The sequence below is a fragment of the Molossus molossus genome, unplaced genomic scaffold, assembly GCF_014108415.1.
Source record: "Molossus molossus isolate mMolMol1 unplaced genomic scaffold, mMolMol1.p scaffold_m16_p_20, whole genome shotgun sequence".
Taxonomy (NCBI): Eukaryota; Metazoa; Chordata; class Mammalia; order Chiroptera; family Molossidae; genus Molossus; species Molossus molossus.
Genome location: NW_023425356.1, coordinates 36,182,453 through 36,195,909, shown reverse-complemented (window position 1 = coordinate 36,195,909; position 13,457 = coordinate 36,182,453). Strand labels below are relative to the sequence as shown.

Genomic DNA, 13,457 nt, shown 5'->3' with positions numbered 1-13,457 from the left:
GGGGAGGGAACTGGTTTGGGGGAACATCTGGATTCCTAGGCCTAGCTCCCTAGGTCAGAGCTGTCTCTGATTGGTCCGTTTGCGCAGTGGCCATCAAGGTAGATCTCCCCAGTGCTGCGAGAGCGAGGGATGCAGAGCGCAGGTCAGTGGGAGTGCTGCGGGGCCTCTCCCGGCCTGGAGGCCCACGGCAGGGTGGGGAAGCTCGTGGGGTCACGGGCGGTCATTTCACCTCTTCGGGGCTCATGCTCCTCTTGTTTAAATGGGGCTGATGATGCCTGAGAAATATGCTTTGCAGAGTGTTAAGAAGATTCTTTTATTGTGGCTCCTCCTGGGCACCTACTGTGCTCTTAGCACAGGACTTGGTTCACATTGTTTTGTATAAACCTTACCACAGCCCTGCGAGGCGGGCATTGCTGCCCACATTTTAGAGCGGGCTACACTGAGATAGGGGAGGTTCAATAAGATGCCACTGTGTGCCTACTGTGTGCCTACTGCGTGCCTGCTGTGTGCCAGACACTGCTGGGGTGTGGCAGCTGCAGCCCGAGGGCACCGCCAGAGTGCACAGGGCATGTGTGGTGGCAGCTGCCGTGGTCAGGGTCAGGGGTCAGGAAGGAGGTCACGGCGCATTTCAGAGTGGAAGCAGAGGCCCTTCAGACCAAGGAGAAGGGTGATGTGTTGGAGGCAGTGCTGGGAGGGTGACATGGGAGCTGGGCTTAAAGGGACTCTAAGAACCCCAGCGTGGCCGGCGGCCAGAGGGAGAGGGAGAGAGGCCGGCAGAGGCCAGCTTAAGCCCCAACAGGGTGGATTTCACTTGAAATCACCTTGTCCTCCTGAACCATCCAGTTCCGTGGCTGCGCGCACGGTGTGCTCAGGGCTTGCTGGGGAAGACTGATCCCGCCCCTGTTCTTAGCCGCTTGTTCCCAGGGCCAGGGGAGAGCATGGCTGCCCCTCAGAGTCTCTTGGCCATGCCGGTGTCTCTGCAAGGCCCCTGTAGTCCTGAAACAGCTTGAGGACAGAGGGCTTCCTGACGCCCCAGCGAGAAAGAAAACAGGCAGTAGGGTGGGCTGAGGGGCTGGCCCGCACTGCACCCCGTGTTCCTGGCGTGGAACGTGCTTAGATGAGCTTGCAGCCGAATGAGGACACCGGGCCCTTTTATCAAAGGCTTACAAAACGTGCTGGCAACACTCGTGTCTATAGGCGAGGGAAGGAGAGATGATCCAAAACACGGGCTTTTCCAGACGCAGAAGCTTTGAGTCCTGCTGAAGAGCCCTGTCCTGTCTGCTGCTTCTCCCTGGAATCATCTCTGTGCTATGTCTTCAGACTGCACACCCCTCCAGAGTCTCCCCGTGACAGCCCCTATCATGTCATAACCCCCGGACTCTGTCTCTCACCCCTCGCATCTGTCCGGCCCCCGCTCCACCTGGCCCAGAACCATGCCTGCCGAAAGTTGCGTGAGTGACTGAGTGAGCCCTTTCTCATTGGTCTGTGTCTGAAGATGGTTGATGATTTCAGCAGCAGGCACTGACTTTAACGGCAGAATTATGTTCTGCTTAGTACGGATACGCCACTGTGAGTGGTCCTTGTAAGAGCTCATGATAGGGAGCAGGGAAGACAAGCAGCTGTAAATTTCTCTCTCTCTCTCTTCTTTAATTTATCTTTAATTCAATGTATCTTTGCTGAAGGTGTTACGGATGTCCCTCCTTTCTTCCCCCATTGACACCCTCCTCCCTGCCCTTCCCTCCGCTCAGAGCCTGCCTTTGGACGAGCAGGGCCTTTTCTGGAGGCTCCCAAACCCTGTTGTCAGCATCAGAGCAGCAGCTTCCCTGCAACTCTGCCCGGCACGCCTGCTCCCCCAGGGCCCGGTCCCAGCACCTCTGGGATTTGCCCTGATCACCCCGCTCTCCTAACCCCCTCAACTCCCGCTCCCACTTTCTGCCCCTTCAGCCCCCTCCAGTGGCTGTCCCAGCCTCTGCCCTTCACCGACTCCAATTAACTGCAGGCTCTTGGCTCTCTCCTGGGCTGTGCCCCCTGCAGAGATGCCCCTCCCTGTCCCTGTGCCACCACCGCCCCGTGTCCCGGCTCCCCTCTGTGTCTTCTCCAATCCCACATGTGTACCCCGAGGGCTGTTTATGTCCACTGCGACAGTGGGGTGCAGTGGAGACAGCGGCATACAGTGGGGAGGAGGAGTGACTGTCACAGGAATGTTTGCTGGGAGTCTTAATTACACTGCCTTTCCTTACTCTGCCCCCCTTTTTCTGTATTTCCCCTCCAGTTTAGAACGTCCACTTAGAGTGTATTTTAGAAACTTGGAACGTGGTGTTTTGTCCGCACCCAGCACCTCAGCGTAAGAAATAAATCAATAAGCCAATTGCCTCAATTAGTCTGATTTCCCAGTGACCGGGGTACCTTCTGTTCTTCGGTGAAGGAGTATTTCACGCTAGGGAACAGATGAGCGTGGGTGCAGGGCGGGTCCTTGTTTCTGACTGGCCCGCCGACCGGGGAGCCATGGTTCCTGGGCCATGTGTAACCTACAACAGCCTACCAAAGGCTCTGCGTCCTTCCTTTGACACTTCCCAAGTTATGTGCGTCACACGCAGGTTTCTCATTTGCTGGAATCGGCTTGGGTTTGTTTTGAATCTGTTAGGTCCTCCAACACCTCATTCTTAAATCTCACTAACACAATTTATACAACAAATGCTGCCTTGCCAGGAAGGATTGTAGGATTTCAGTCCGGGTTGAAAATCAGATCCAAGTTATGACAACACAGAGACTTCCTAGACCCTCCACATAAATTATGATGATCTTACTGTGAAATACTTTTCGTGGTAGGAAGTACTCTCCATTTATTGTTTCCGTCAAAACCTTTGCTTGGAGAAACTTTTTTTTTAATAAATACTCACCCAAGGATATTTTTTCATTTATCTTCAGATAGAGTGGGAGGGAAGGGGAGAAAGAGGGGTAGGGAGGGACAAAAATTGACATGAGAGAGACATATCGGCTGGCTGCCTCCCACACGACCCTGACCAGGGCCAGTGACTGAACCACAACTGAGGTACGTGCCCTTGACCAGAATCGAACCCACAACTCTTTGGTCTGAGGGTCAGCACTCCAATCGCTGAACCAAACCAGCCAGGGCTTGCTTGAATTTTACAGCGGGCATGTAATCATATCTGCAAATGATTTTTTATTTCATAGTATTTTTTTTTTTTTATCCTCACCCCAGGACATTTTTGCATCTATCCTCAGATAGAGTGGGAGGGAGAGAGGGAGGAAGAGAGAGAGAGAGAGACAAACATCGATGTGAAAGAGACACATCGACTGGTTGCCACCCGCATGACCCCAACCGGGGCTGGGGACAAAGTGCAACCAAGGTACGTGCTCTTAGCGGAAACCGAACCTGGGTCTCTCTGGTCTGTGGGCCAATGCTCTAACCACTGAGAAAACTGGCCAGGACTCATGGTATGTTTCAGCCACAATGTGGTTGCCCTTTGTTTTAAGCAACAGGTATGAAGAAGTTGTTAATACACTGAATTTTTACCAATAAATTCACATCTTAAATACACATGAAGAACTATCATTTTACTTCATGGGTTCTTTTATAATGAGGAAAATGACTCCCGAATTTGTTTGAGAAGTATCATGCTCAGATGTTAGATCTTGTTTAGGTGAAATAATTTTATTGAGAATCAGGCAAGTCCTGGCCGGTTTGGCTCAGCGGTTAGAGCGTCGGCCTGGGGTCCAGAGAGACCCAGGTTCGGTTCCCGCTAAGGGCACGTACCTCGGTTGCAGTTTGTCCCCGGCCCTGGTTGGGTCGTGCGGGTGGCAGCCACTCGATGTGTCCCTTTCACATCGATGTTTCTTTCTCTCTCTCTCCCTCCCACTCTATCTGAACAAAAAACGGAAAAATGTCCTCGGGTGAGGATTAAAAAAAAAAGAATTAGGCAAGATGACCAATGTTCTTCTACGCACAGTAGTTCTTACTGAAGTACACCCCACTGCCCCCCCATAGGAGACAGCAAGCTTTGTCGATTCCGCCTTTGTTGTTGGCATTCAAGGTGCTCACTCAAGACCAGCTGCCCCTGGTAGAGCCCACTTTTCTCTTCCTTGTCTCATTTTCTCAGGGGAGAAAGCAGGGCGCCCCTCAGAGCGGGAACTAGGTACGATGATCTGCTGGAGTGTTAGGCAGCCTATTGCGTCTCCTGGGCCGCTCAGCTAGATTTCTGATTCTGTGTGTCCTGCTCTTCTGTTTCTGTGTCACAAGCCACCCCTACATTGAGTGGCTTAAGAAATGCCTTACGGTTTCTCACTGTTCTGTGGAGCTTTGCTCAGCTGGTTGGTTCTCACCTGGGCGTCCCACCTGTGGTTGCAGCCGGTGTTGGCTCGGGCTGCGGTCCTCTGGAGGCTGACCTGGGCTGGGCGGCCAGGATGCCTCGTGTACGTGCGCGTCAGAGGCGGGCTGCCCAGCAGAGCACCCACCTGTGACTTCTTGTGTGGCTTGTCCTTCTCACAGCATGGAGCTTGGGTCCTAAGAGACCCAGGCAGAAGCTGCAAGGCTTCCTATGACCTTTGCCTCAGCACCCCAGACTTCTGCCACACTCTCCTGGTCAAGGCGAGGGACAAAGGTCAGTCCAGATTCAAATGGGAGAGAATTAGGCTCTGCCTGTTGATGTGAGTTGCAGTATACAGACAGGGTCCGCTTTTTGACTACGCTAGTGTGTCAGAAGAAGAGTGTTCTCTAGAGGAATAAGATTAAATAAACATGAAAGGCAGGAGAGGCATTGTGATGCAGTGTAGGGAGCTAGTGGGTGATTAATATGTATGAACGGACTGGCCAGGCTTGTTGGGTAGCACTCAGGGAGCTCACGTGAATGGGCCCATCTCCATGGAAGCCAGGTAGCAGCCAGAGAGGGCCATTCCGGTCCACTGCCGCAGCCCCAACTCAGCCACGCATGTTACAGAGGACAGTCACAGCGTGGTAAGGGAATTTTAGTAGCAGCCCCTTAAAGGCACATTTACCTAAAGAGCCCCTCCCCCACATGTATCCTGCTCCTGGGGCGTCAGTAAAGCCGTCTTCATAAATTAGAACTGCACATTATTTCACAAACACAGAGAACTGAGCAGCAGTGTCCAGTGTACTGTTCTTCAATTCACACGGTAATGCGCTCAGAGAAGGCTGTGCCCGAGGGGTGCTCCTCATGTACGTAGAACCACAAGTTGGCTGTTTAAGAAAAGGTTGAGCTCTGTCCAGGTGCTGAAAGGCTGATTCCCTTCGTAGCCCGAATCGGGAGAACATCTGTCCTGTTCATCACACTGTGTCCGGGTACCTGGGCTCCAGCTGTGGAGTGAGGCTGATCTGGAGGCCGGGACAGGCAGCTGTTTTGATGGTTGTCAGGGTTACTTTCACCCTTGTAGCATTGTCCCTCCCCTCCACTCCTCTCTGGCTCCCTGGGGATTCAAGTTTGTGTTTATCTGTGCTGAAAATTTAGAGGCAAGATAAACAACACTTTAAGCTATTTATAACCAGAGACTGTACCAGGAGTGAATTAGGCTTTGTATTAGACATGTGTTAAAATGTTGGTCACTGGGCCCCAGCCAGGTGGCTCAGTTGGTTGGAGCATTGTCTGGTATGCAAAAAAGTTGTGGGTTCAATTCCCAATCAAGGCACCTACCTAGGTTACAGGATCAATCACCTTCCAGGGCATGTATGGGAGGCAACCGATCATTGTTTCTCTCTCACATTGATGTTTCTCTCTCCGTCTCTCTCCCTTCCATTCTCTCTAAAAATCAATAAACCTATACTCAGGTGAGCATTAAAAAACACGTTGATCACTAGGAAAGGTAGGAAGACTATCCTTATGTGGAAAGTAGATGTTTAGAAATTGATAGAGGTTTGACCCAGAATACGGCTCTGTGAGAGTAGAACTCTGTTGGTTTGTGAAATACACTCTTGTGCAATGCTAAGCATTTAGGATCCTGGAGATGCCATTTATATAGGGCCCGTACTTTTATACCACCAGGAGGGCATTGGCAAGAGTGAGGACCATGGAAGAGGCGTGGGAGAGAGGGGGAAGAATGGGGCACCGTACAGACATGAACCCCAGGCAGCGGCCAAAACGTGGCAGGAGACCGACTCTACTCTTGCCTAACTTCTTCCACATAGACAATCCTAAACAGAGGAGACCTTGCCCATCCTCCAGCTCCGTTGAAGAGTCCACACCCTCCCCATACCACGTAAGGGAGAGCCATAGTTCTCCTTCTTCCTCACTTCTCGTTTGTCTCTGGATATGGCGAGAACTCCTACTGTGTGCCAGATACTGTGTATTGTGGAGGGACAGAACACATGAACTCTCATGCTGGGAAATAGACAATGAACAAGCGAACAGATGACTAATATAATTCCAGATTGTGATTCGTGTTTTGGAAAAATGAGGGTTGTGCTAAAGAATACAAGGGGCTGCCCGTTTCGGGCAGAATGTTCGGGAGGCAACAGGAATGATCCTAGAGTCGTTGATTAAACTCTATGTATTTTGTGGTATTTTTTAAGTTTCTTAAATTGCATGTTGTTAAGGTGCAAATTAAAATTGTTGTCACCCAGTCCTGGCCAGTGTTGCCCAGTGGTTAGTGCATTGGCCCCCACACACCGGAGCATCTTGGGTTTGATTCTCAGTCAAGGGCACGTACCTGGGTGGCAGGCTTGACCCCGCCCCAGTTGAGGCGCATATGGGAGGCAACCAATGGATGCGTCTCTTTTATATCAACTTTTGTCTTTCTCCCTCCCTCCCCCCCTTCCACTCTCTCTAAAAATCCATGAAAAATATATCCTTGAGAATTAACAACAACAAGTCATTGTTGCCTTTTCTGAGCCCAAGTTGTGGAATGCTGAATGGACAGCATTTCTGGGGAGCACAGGAAGCCCCCCGGATGGCCAGACCCCTCCTGGATGACGCTTTTCTCATCACCACTTTCTCTCCTTAGGGAAAGGAGATGTGTTCGGAGATGTGTTCTGGAAGGAAGCCACCCTTGCCCAGTCCTGTGCCAACGTCAGGGCCTTGACTTACTGCGACCTGCACGTGATCAAGCGAGACGCCCTGCAGAAGGTGCTGGAGTTCTACACAGCCTTCTCCCACTCCTTCTCCCGGAACCTCATTCTCACCTACAACTTGAGGAAGCGGGTGAGCCGGCAGCTTCGGTGTCTCCTCCGCCACAACAGTCTCTGTGCGCGTGCAATTACCACGTGGCCGGGAAGGTCCTTTCCTGGTTTATTTCCGTGGAACCGTGGGTGCTGTGGGGGTTCTGGTCATTGCTTGTTCTCCAGAACTTTTACTATGAAATGAGGGAGGGAGAGAGGTTACTAGATGAAAAGATGGGGCAGTTTCAGAGCAGAAGCGATTCATTCATGAGCGTGTCTCTGGGCTTTCCCTCCACAGTATCCAGACCTTCTAGCATTTTGCAAAGAGGAGTAAAACATGAGATGATTAGTCAATAAAATGGCTGAGTGGGGCCATTTAATTAATGTAAACCAAAATTCTCCCTGGTGCCTGGGCCCCCCTGAGTGGTGTGAGGACATTAGCCAGCTGATAATAATAATTTTTAAAAGATATGAAAATGATATAGTTGGGTCCTGAAAATAAGAAATAGGTGGAATGTGATGGCTTAGAGAATATTTTATTTTATTTTTTACGTTAGAGAATATTTTATATACAAATGCCAATTTCACTGGTTGAGGAATATTGGTAGTTCTGAGAACGAAAGGATTTCTCATCTGAAGTTGTTTCTTGAACCCTCAAATCATCAGAATTGCCCCACCTGACTGGGAGGATTAATATATGTGTCTTGTCCCCTAGGTTTTCGTGATTGATTTTCTTGCATTTTATTTAACTCTTTTAGTTCAATCAGTAACCATGTATATCTCTGGACCTACAGAAATCATCTGGAAGGATTTTCATGGGAATCTTGCCAAAAAAACCTCATAATCTTCGCCCCCAATGGCCCTGTCTCTATTTACATTATTGCCCTGAGGTTGCGAGTTAGAAGCCCTGGGACCAAGGTGACGCTGCTTCTCCCTCTCTCCCACCTCGGGTTACTTATTCGTCAGGTCCCATTGGTTCCACCCAGGCCCTCAAACCTGCGCCCCTACTGTGCTTCCTCCTCAGGGTGCTCCCTGAGCTCTCGGGGCACAGCGTCCCTGCTGCAGACCCGCCCCACGTCCTGGACGGTGCAGTGTTCTCCAAACACACCCTCCCACCTTGCGTCTGTCCTCGGTGCGGTGCCTTCCCTCTTGGCCACTTGAGTGACCTTAAACACGAATCGGATCGTGCCACTCCCCCTGTAATGACGTTTTGCTTCCGCTCTGACTATAGGATGATGTCTGCACACTTCAGCGCGGCTCATACGATTTTCACATCTGGTCCAAACTTAACACCCAAACCCTAACCTCAGTGGCTCTTTGCACACCCACCTCTGCCACCCTGAGCGTTCCCACCCCGAGGACTCTGCCAGCTCTGTGCCCACGCCACCCCTTCCAGAGCCCTGTGCCTCTGCTGCGGCTTCCTGGTCTGGGGTTCTTTCCTCTCCTCCTGCATGTGACAGACGCCTGCTGACCCTTGAGTCATTCATCAAACCCAGGACATAACAACTGAACTAGATAGACGTATACAACTGAATAGCACGCGGTTCCCTGTCTCCAAGAACCTAGTGTCCCATGGGGAAGCTCACCACAGGAGGGATAGTGCAGTACATGGTGCCGAGTCCATGGTGCTCAGTACTGTGAGTGTGACTCGTACAGAGGATTGTGGGGGCGTAAAGGGGAGGGCAGCTAAAGGGGGAATTGAGAATCTGCCGGGGGGGGGGTGCTACCTGAGCTGCGTCTTAATGGATGAGTTTGCCAAAAAAAGAGGGAGCAGCTGTTTCCGTTGGAGGGCAGCTTGAGCAAAGGCAGAGAAAGGAAACAGCCTTTTGTCTTCCAAGGTCTTTGTGAAGGATTCTAACTGCCAGTCATTGGGTTGTCCCAACAACATGCTCCCCAGTATTGTAATGCCTTGCACTGCTTGCCTGTGAGTCTCTGCTCAGAGACGTGGGACCAGGCCCTGGTGTCCCCAGTGCCTAACCCCGGACAGAGAATGAACCAGCTTTCGGGGGTGGCAAGGAGAAAGTAGTGGTATCTCTGGGCCTCAGTTTCCACATCATAAAATGTGTACTTGTGGCTGGATGGTTCTTGTGGTTCTGTGATTTGAAAGGTGGTCCTTTGGATTTCAGTGGGAAATGGGCAGGGGTGAGGAGGAGAACATTCACAGCTCTCCGTCGTGTATCTGGGAGCATGGGATGCTTGCTGGTGACACTTTTAGCCAAGTAGATTCTCTTAAAATCTATTTTCTGCTTTATTTCTTCTTTTTATGAAAGCAAGTTGATTATAATCAGCTTTCAGTGTTGCTGATAATATAGGTTGGAAAATGTGCAGTTTGGGTTATTTGGAGGAGTAATCATCTTGGAATAATTGTGGAGCTAATCTGTCTTTAAAAAAAAACTAATGAGGACGACAATAAAAACAACACCTAGTAGTCAGGTTGCTTTCATAAGTCCAGGGTGATTGACAGCTCTGCGGAAGAGAAGACTCGGGGGCCACAGTTTCGAAGGGGGGTTGTGGACGAGCTTTAGGCATCGTCTGCATGGCACGAGGTGCAGAGGCAGAATCAAAGCTGCAGAGAGGACAAGAAAGACCTTGGAAAAGACCAGAGCTGCCCAATGTGTACCATAGGCAGCTGTCAGTGATATCAGACTTCTTGTCCGGAAGGAATTTAGGCATCCCCTAGGTACCCCGCAGAGACATTTGAAGAGGACTTAGGTACTTGGTGGAGAATCAGATTAGTTGACCTTCAAATGTCCTTGCAACTGCAGTTGCCAATAAGTCTGGTATGGATGCAAGAGAATTTTAGTGAGATCCTTTATATAAAGAGGTAGCCATTCTTTTTCTTGGAAAAAAGAGGCTTGTCATTTTGGTCTTGCCATTGTAGTCTCTCATTGTGTTTTTCTGAGAATTAATTTATAGTTGCATGGGGCAGAGAAGATGGGAACATTACATGCATGAATTATCCTTCTAGCTAATTTCTTTTCTTGGCAAAATGAAGTGTGTTCTTGTGGTTGTTTCTATCTTGGCAAAATCGAGCATGTTATTTGCAAAGATTCCTGAGAACACAGTGCCTCTGACATGGGGGGATTGTTGGGTCTTCCAGGCCTCCTCCCGGGCGCAGCAGCAACTCTGAGCTGGAAGGTGCCTCGGTGGCCATCCAGCGTCTCCTGCGTTTCCCCATCACCCTCGTGTCACAAATACCACAGCGGGGTCAATGAACGCGAAATGTTTCGTTGACCAGGCCTCTTCCTGCTTCTCACAGCTCATGGCCTGCTCCGGCCTCTGTATCTCAGTCCCATGCTTGTATCCCTGAACCCACCACTTGTGTGAAACCCGGCTCTCGGCACTGCTCTTGGGACCCAACTCAGGAAGGGAACTGCCACCTTATTCTATTTCCCCAAAGACACCTGAGGTCATAGGCAGGGGTGAAGGAGGCAGAAGCTGAGACCAGTCTCGCGTTCTGACCCTGGGCTTTCCTTGCCTGTGGGCACGGAGCCAGAGGAGACCCCAGCCTGCGTCCTGCCCCCTGCGCCTGCCACTCGGTGCTTCTGTACGTCCCAGGGCTTTCTCCTCTGCAAAATGGGGACGAGGAAACGTGCTACCTTGTAGAGTAGTTGTGCGCGTTAAATAAGGTAATGCTTGCAAAGCTCGTACTCACAGGGTCTGGCACATAGTATGTGCTCAGTGAAACCGTGGGTTGTTATAATTTTGTTTTGTCTACTTGTCACCCTGCTCCACTCTACTCTTCATTATCTGGAGCCTTTTGGGAAATAAAAAGAAGACAGTTCCTCTGACGTCCTTTATCCAGGGTGCTCGCTCTGCTGAAGGTCCCATGGGGAGGGTTTATTGAGGGTTCTCTGCACTCTTGCAGCAGAGAAGGGGCCAGCTGATCTGGGAAGTGGGCACGTGCTGGCCTCACTGTCACGGGCAGCTCCTGCCAGTGGACAGGCCGCACTCGCACACTGTTTCGGCCAGTTCCATTCACGGAGAAGGAAATTCAGCTGTTCTGACATCTCAGTTCAGTCGCCAGGGGGTCAGGGTTTTGCCAAGAGGAGAGCACAGCCCCTTCTTTCTCCGGAAGGAGGTGGCCTGTCGTCGTCCATGAGAGTAAGGGGAAGCGGAGCCCTCCTCACCCCAGACCCTTGGCTCTCTAGGGGGCCAGGCTCTCCTGGCATTTTCCTCCCGGCCCCGCGTCATCCTCCCTCTGCAGTCAGAGCTTTGCACACTATTAATAGCAACATCCTCGCCAACTCCAGAGACTGTGGCGCTACGTCACAATGTCAGTGTGTGCTCTCTGTCGGCTCCTTAAATCCTCCGAGCAGTCTCATGACGTTACCGAAGCAGCCCCGCTTTTCAAGGGAATAAACTGGGACCCTGCAGAGAAGAGAATGACCTTTCCAAGGTCACCAGCTCCTAAGTGGCAGATCCCAAGCCCCGCGCATAACCGCACCCCATCCCGCGGTCGGCCGTTAAGTACGGCTGCCAGCTGCTCCCCTGGGCGTTCTTTGGCTTCTGCTTTCTCCCAGTCTGTTGACTTTTCAGGGGTGGCACAGGTTGTCTCCACAGTATCTCCCCTGGCCTTCGCTGCCCCCCAGGGGACTCAGAAACGTGTACGGCAAAATCACAGTCATGTCCCAGGTGGGGAGACATGAGCAGTTTCTCCGCCTAGGGACACATTGCTGGTGTGCCGGGAAGACACGATACACGTCACTTTGGTTAGGCAGCAGGCTCGCCTGGCCATGACGTTGGTAACTTACTAGGGAGACCACCAGCCTTGGGACTGAGGACTAGGTTTGAATCCTGGTTTGCCTGCTGACTAGCTGCGTGCCTTGAGCTGAGTTACCGAACGATTCTAAGCCTGAGTTTCCTCATCGGTGACAGGATCTAATAAAAGTTCCTTCTTATTAGGTGTATTGAGATCACTCATATTAAAACAGCAGACATGACAAGTGTATATACCTGTAGGAACCACTCAACACATACACATTTGTCTCCTTCTCCTCCCTCCGGCCTGTCCCCTCTCTCCACCTCCTCCACCCTTGCAGGTCTGACTTCATTCTTTGCTCCCCTTTGCTCATCACCAGATACTTTTTTTTCCATCCTTACCTGTAGATATTTTCCCACTTATCTTCAGATAGATAGATAGAGAGAGAGAGAGAAACATGATGTGAGACACAATGACTGGTTGCTTCCCGCATGATCCCGACTGGGGCGGGAGATGAACCGCAACCAAGGTATGTGCCCCTGGCCAGAATCAAACCCACAACAATTTGGTCCACAGGACGATGCTCTAACCGCTGAGCCAAACCGGCCAGGGCTCCAGATCGTTTAATCAGTGTTTCACTTGGGCTGGCCTCTCCTTTCAATGTGGGATGAGGGCTCATTCCCAGGTGCTAGCTCGGGGGATTGTCCAGCTCATCACTAGGACAGAGAGGAAAGTTACCACAGCTGGAATAGGTAGTTCCCAGCAGGTAGTGCTCGGGATGATTGGCATGTAGGTAATCGGGAGGGTGGTTCTCACTCTCTGTGTGTGGGCCTTTATTTTTAAAGCTAATACTGCTGTGTATTTGAGTCTGTTTTTGCCAGTGTTTGATTCTGTTACTGTGTTCCAGGAGGGATTTTTCTCAGCTTACTAAGGCCCCAACCTCGTGAGTTTGGGAGGGAGCTGGGACCACATTACAGGTGCTCTCGGAGCTTTCCTGATGCCTGTTCGCGGGACCGAGGTGCCGTGGTGAGGTGTCTTCAATACTGTACGTGCATTTCTAGCCCCCTTTAACCAAAGGCAGTTTTTCTCTGGAGAAGAGAAGATCATATCTTGGAAGCTCAGCAAGAGCCCTGCACGCCGGTGGCATTGGGAAGCCCCTCTGCTTTCTCCTGAATGAATTGTTGTGGAATCTGGTAAGACAGAGAGAGAGACTGCAAAGCCAGGTGCTGAGAAATGAATCTCCTTCCCCAGTGAACCATCACAGCCCAAGTGTTTGAAATGATCTCTGTGTAGCCCATATTTTCCTTCCATGAGGGCTTCTGTGGAATTAAAATCATCGATTAGACTGTCAAGCCATAAAGATAATAAAATCGGGATGTTGGAAGGGGTTGGGGGAAGGGAAACATGATAGGAGTGATAAGATCATAATTCTTTCAAGACAACAAAATGTACATTGAGTCAAGTCCCTTTTAGCTCAAGAGGTCAGGGAGTGATGTTCGGGAGCTGTGTGGCCTTCGATGGATCCTCAGAGACCCTCCCCATAGTACCCCCAGAACTTAGCAGAACCCCATCATGATCCCAGGGGGGGAGATGATGAAAGTGTTCCATGATTCATTGTGTATAAGT

At 50.9% G+C, this 13,457-nt stretch overlaps 1 protein-coding gene across 2 annotated transcripts in view; it reads left to right on the top strand.

The window, feature by feature from the left end:
* Window positions 1-13,457, top strand: part of KCNH1 (potassium voltage-gated channel subfamily H member 1) — a 323,861-nt gene that overhangs the window by 249,673 nt on the left and 60,731 nt on the right. For both annotated transcript variants that reach the window (XM_036272815.1, XM_036272814.1), the window contains exon 10: window positions 6,976-7,172. In XM_036272815.1, coding sequence (XP_036128708.1) covers window positions 6,976-7,172 — 197 coding nt within the window. The remainder of the gene's footprint in view (window positions 1-6,975; window positions 7,173-13,457) is intronic.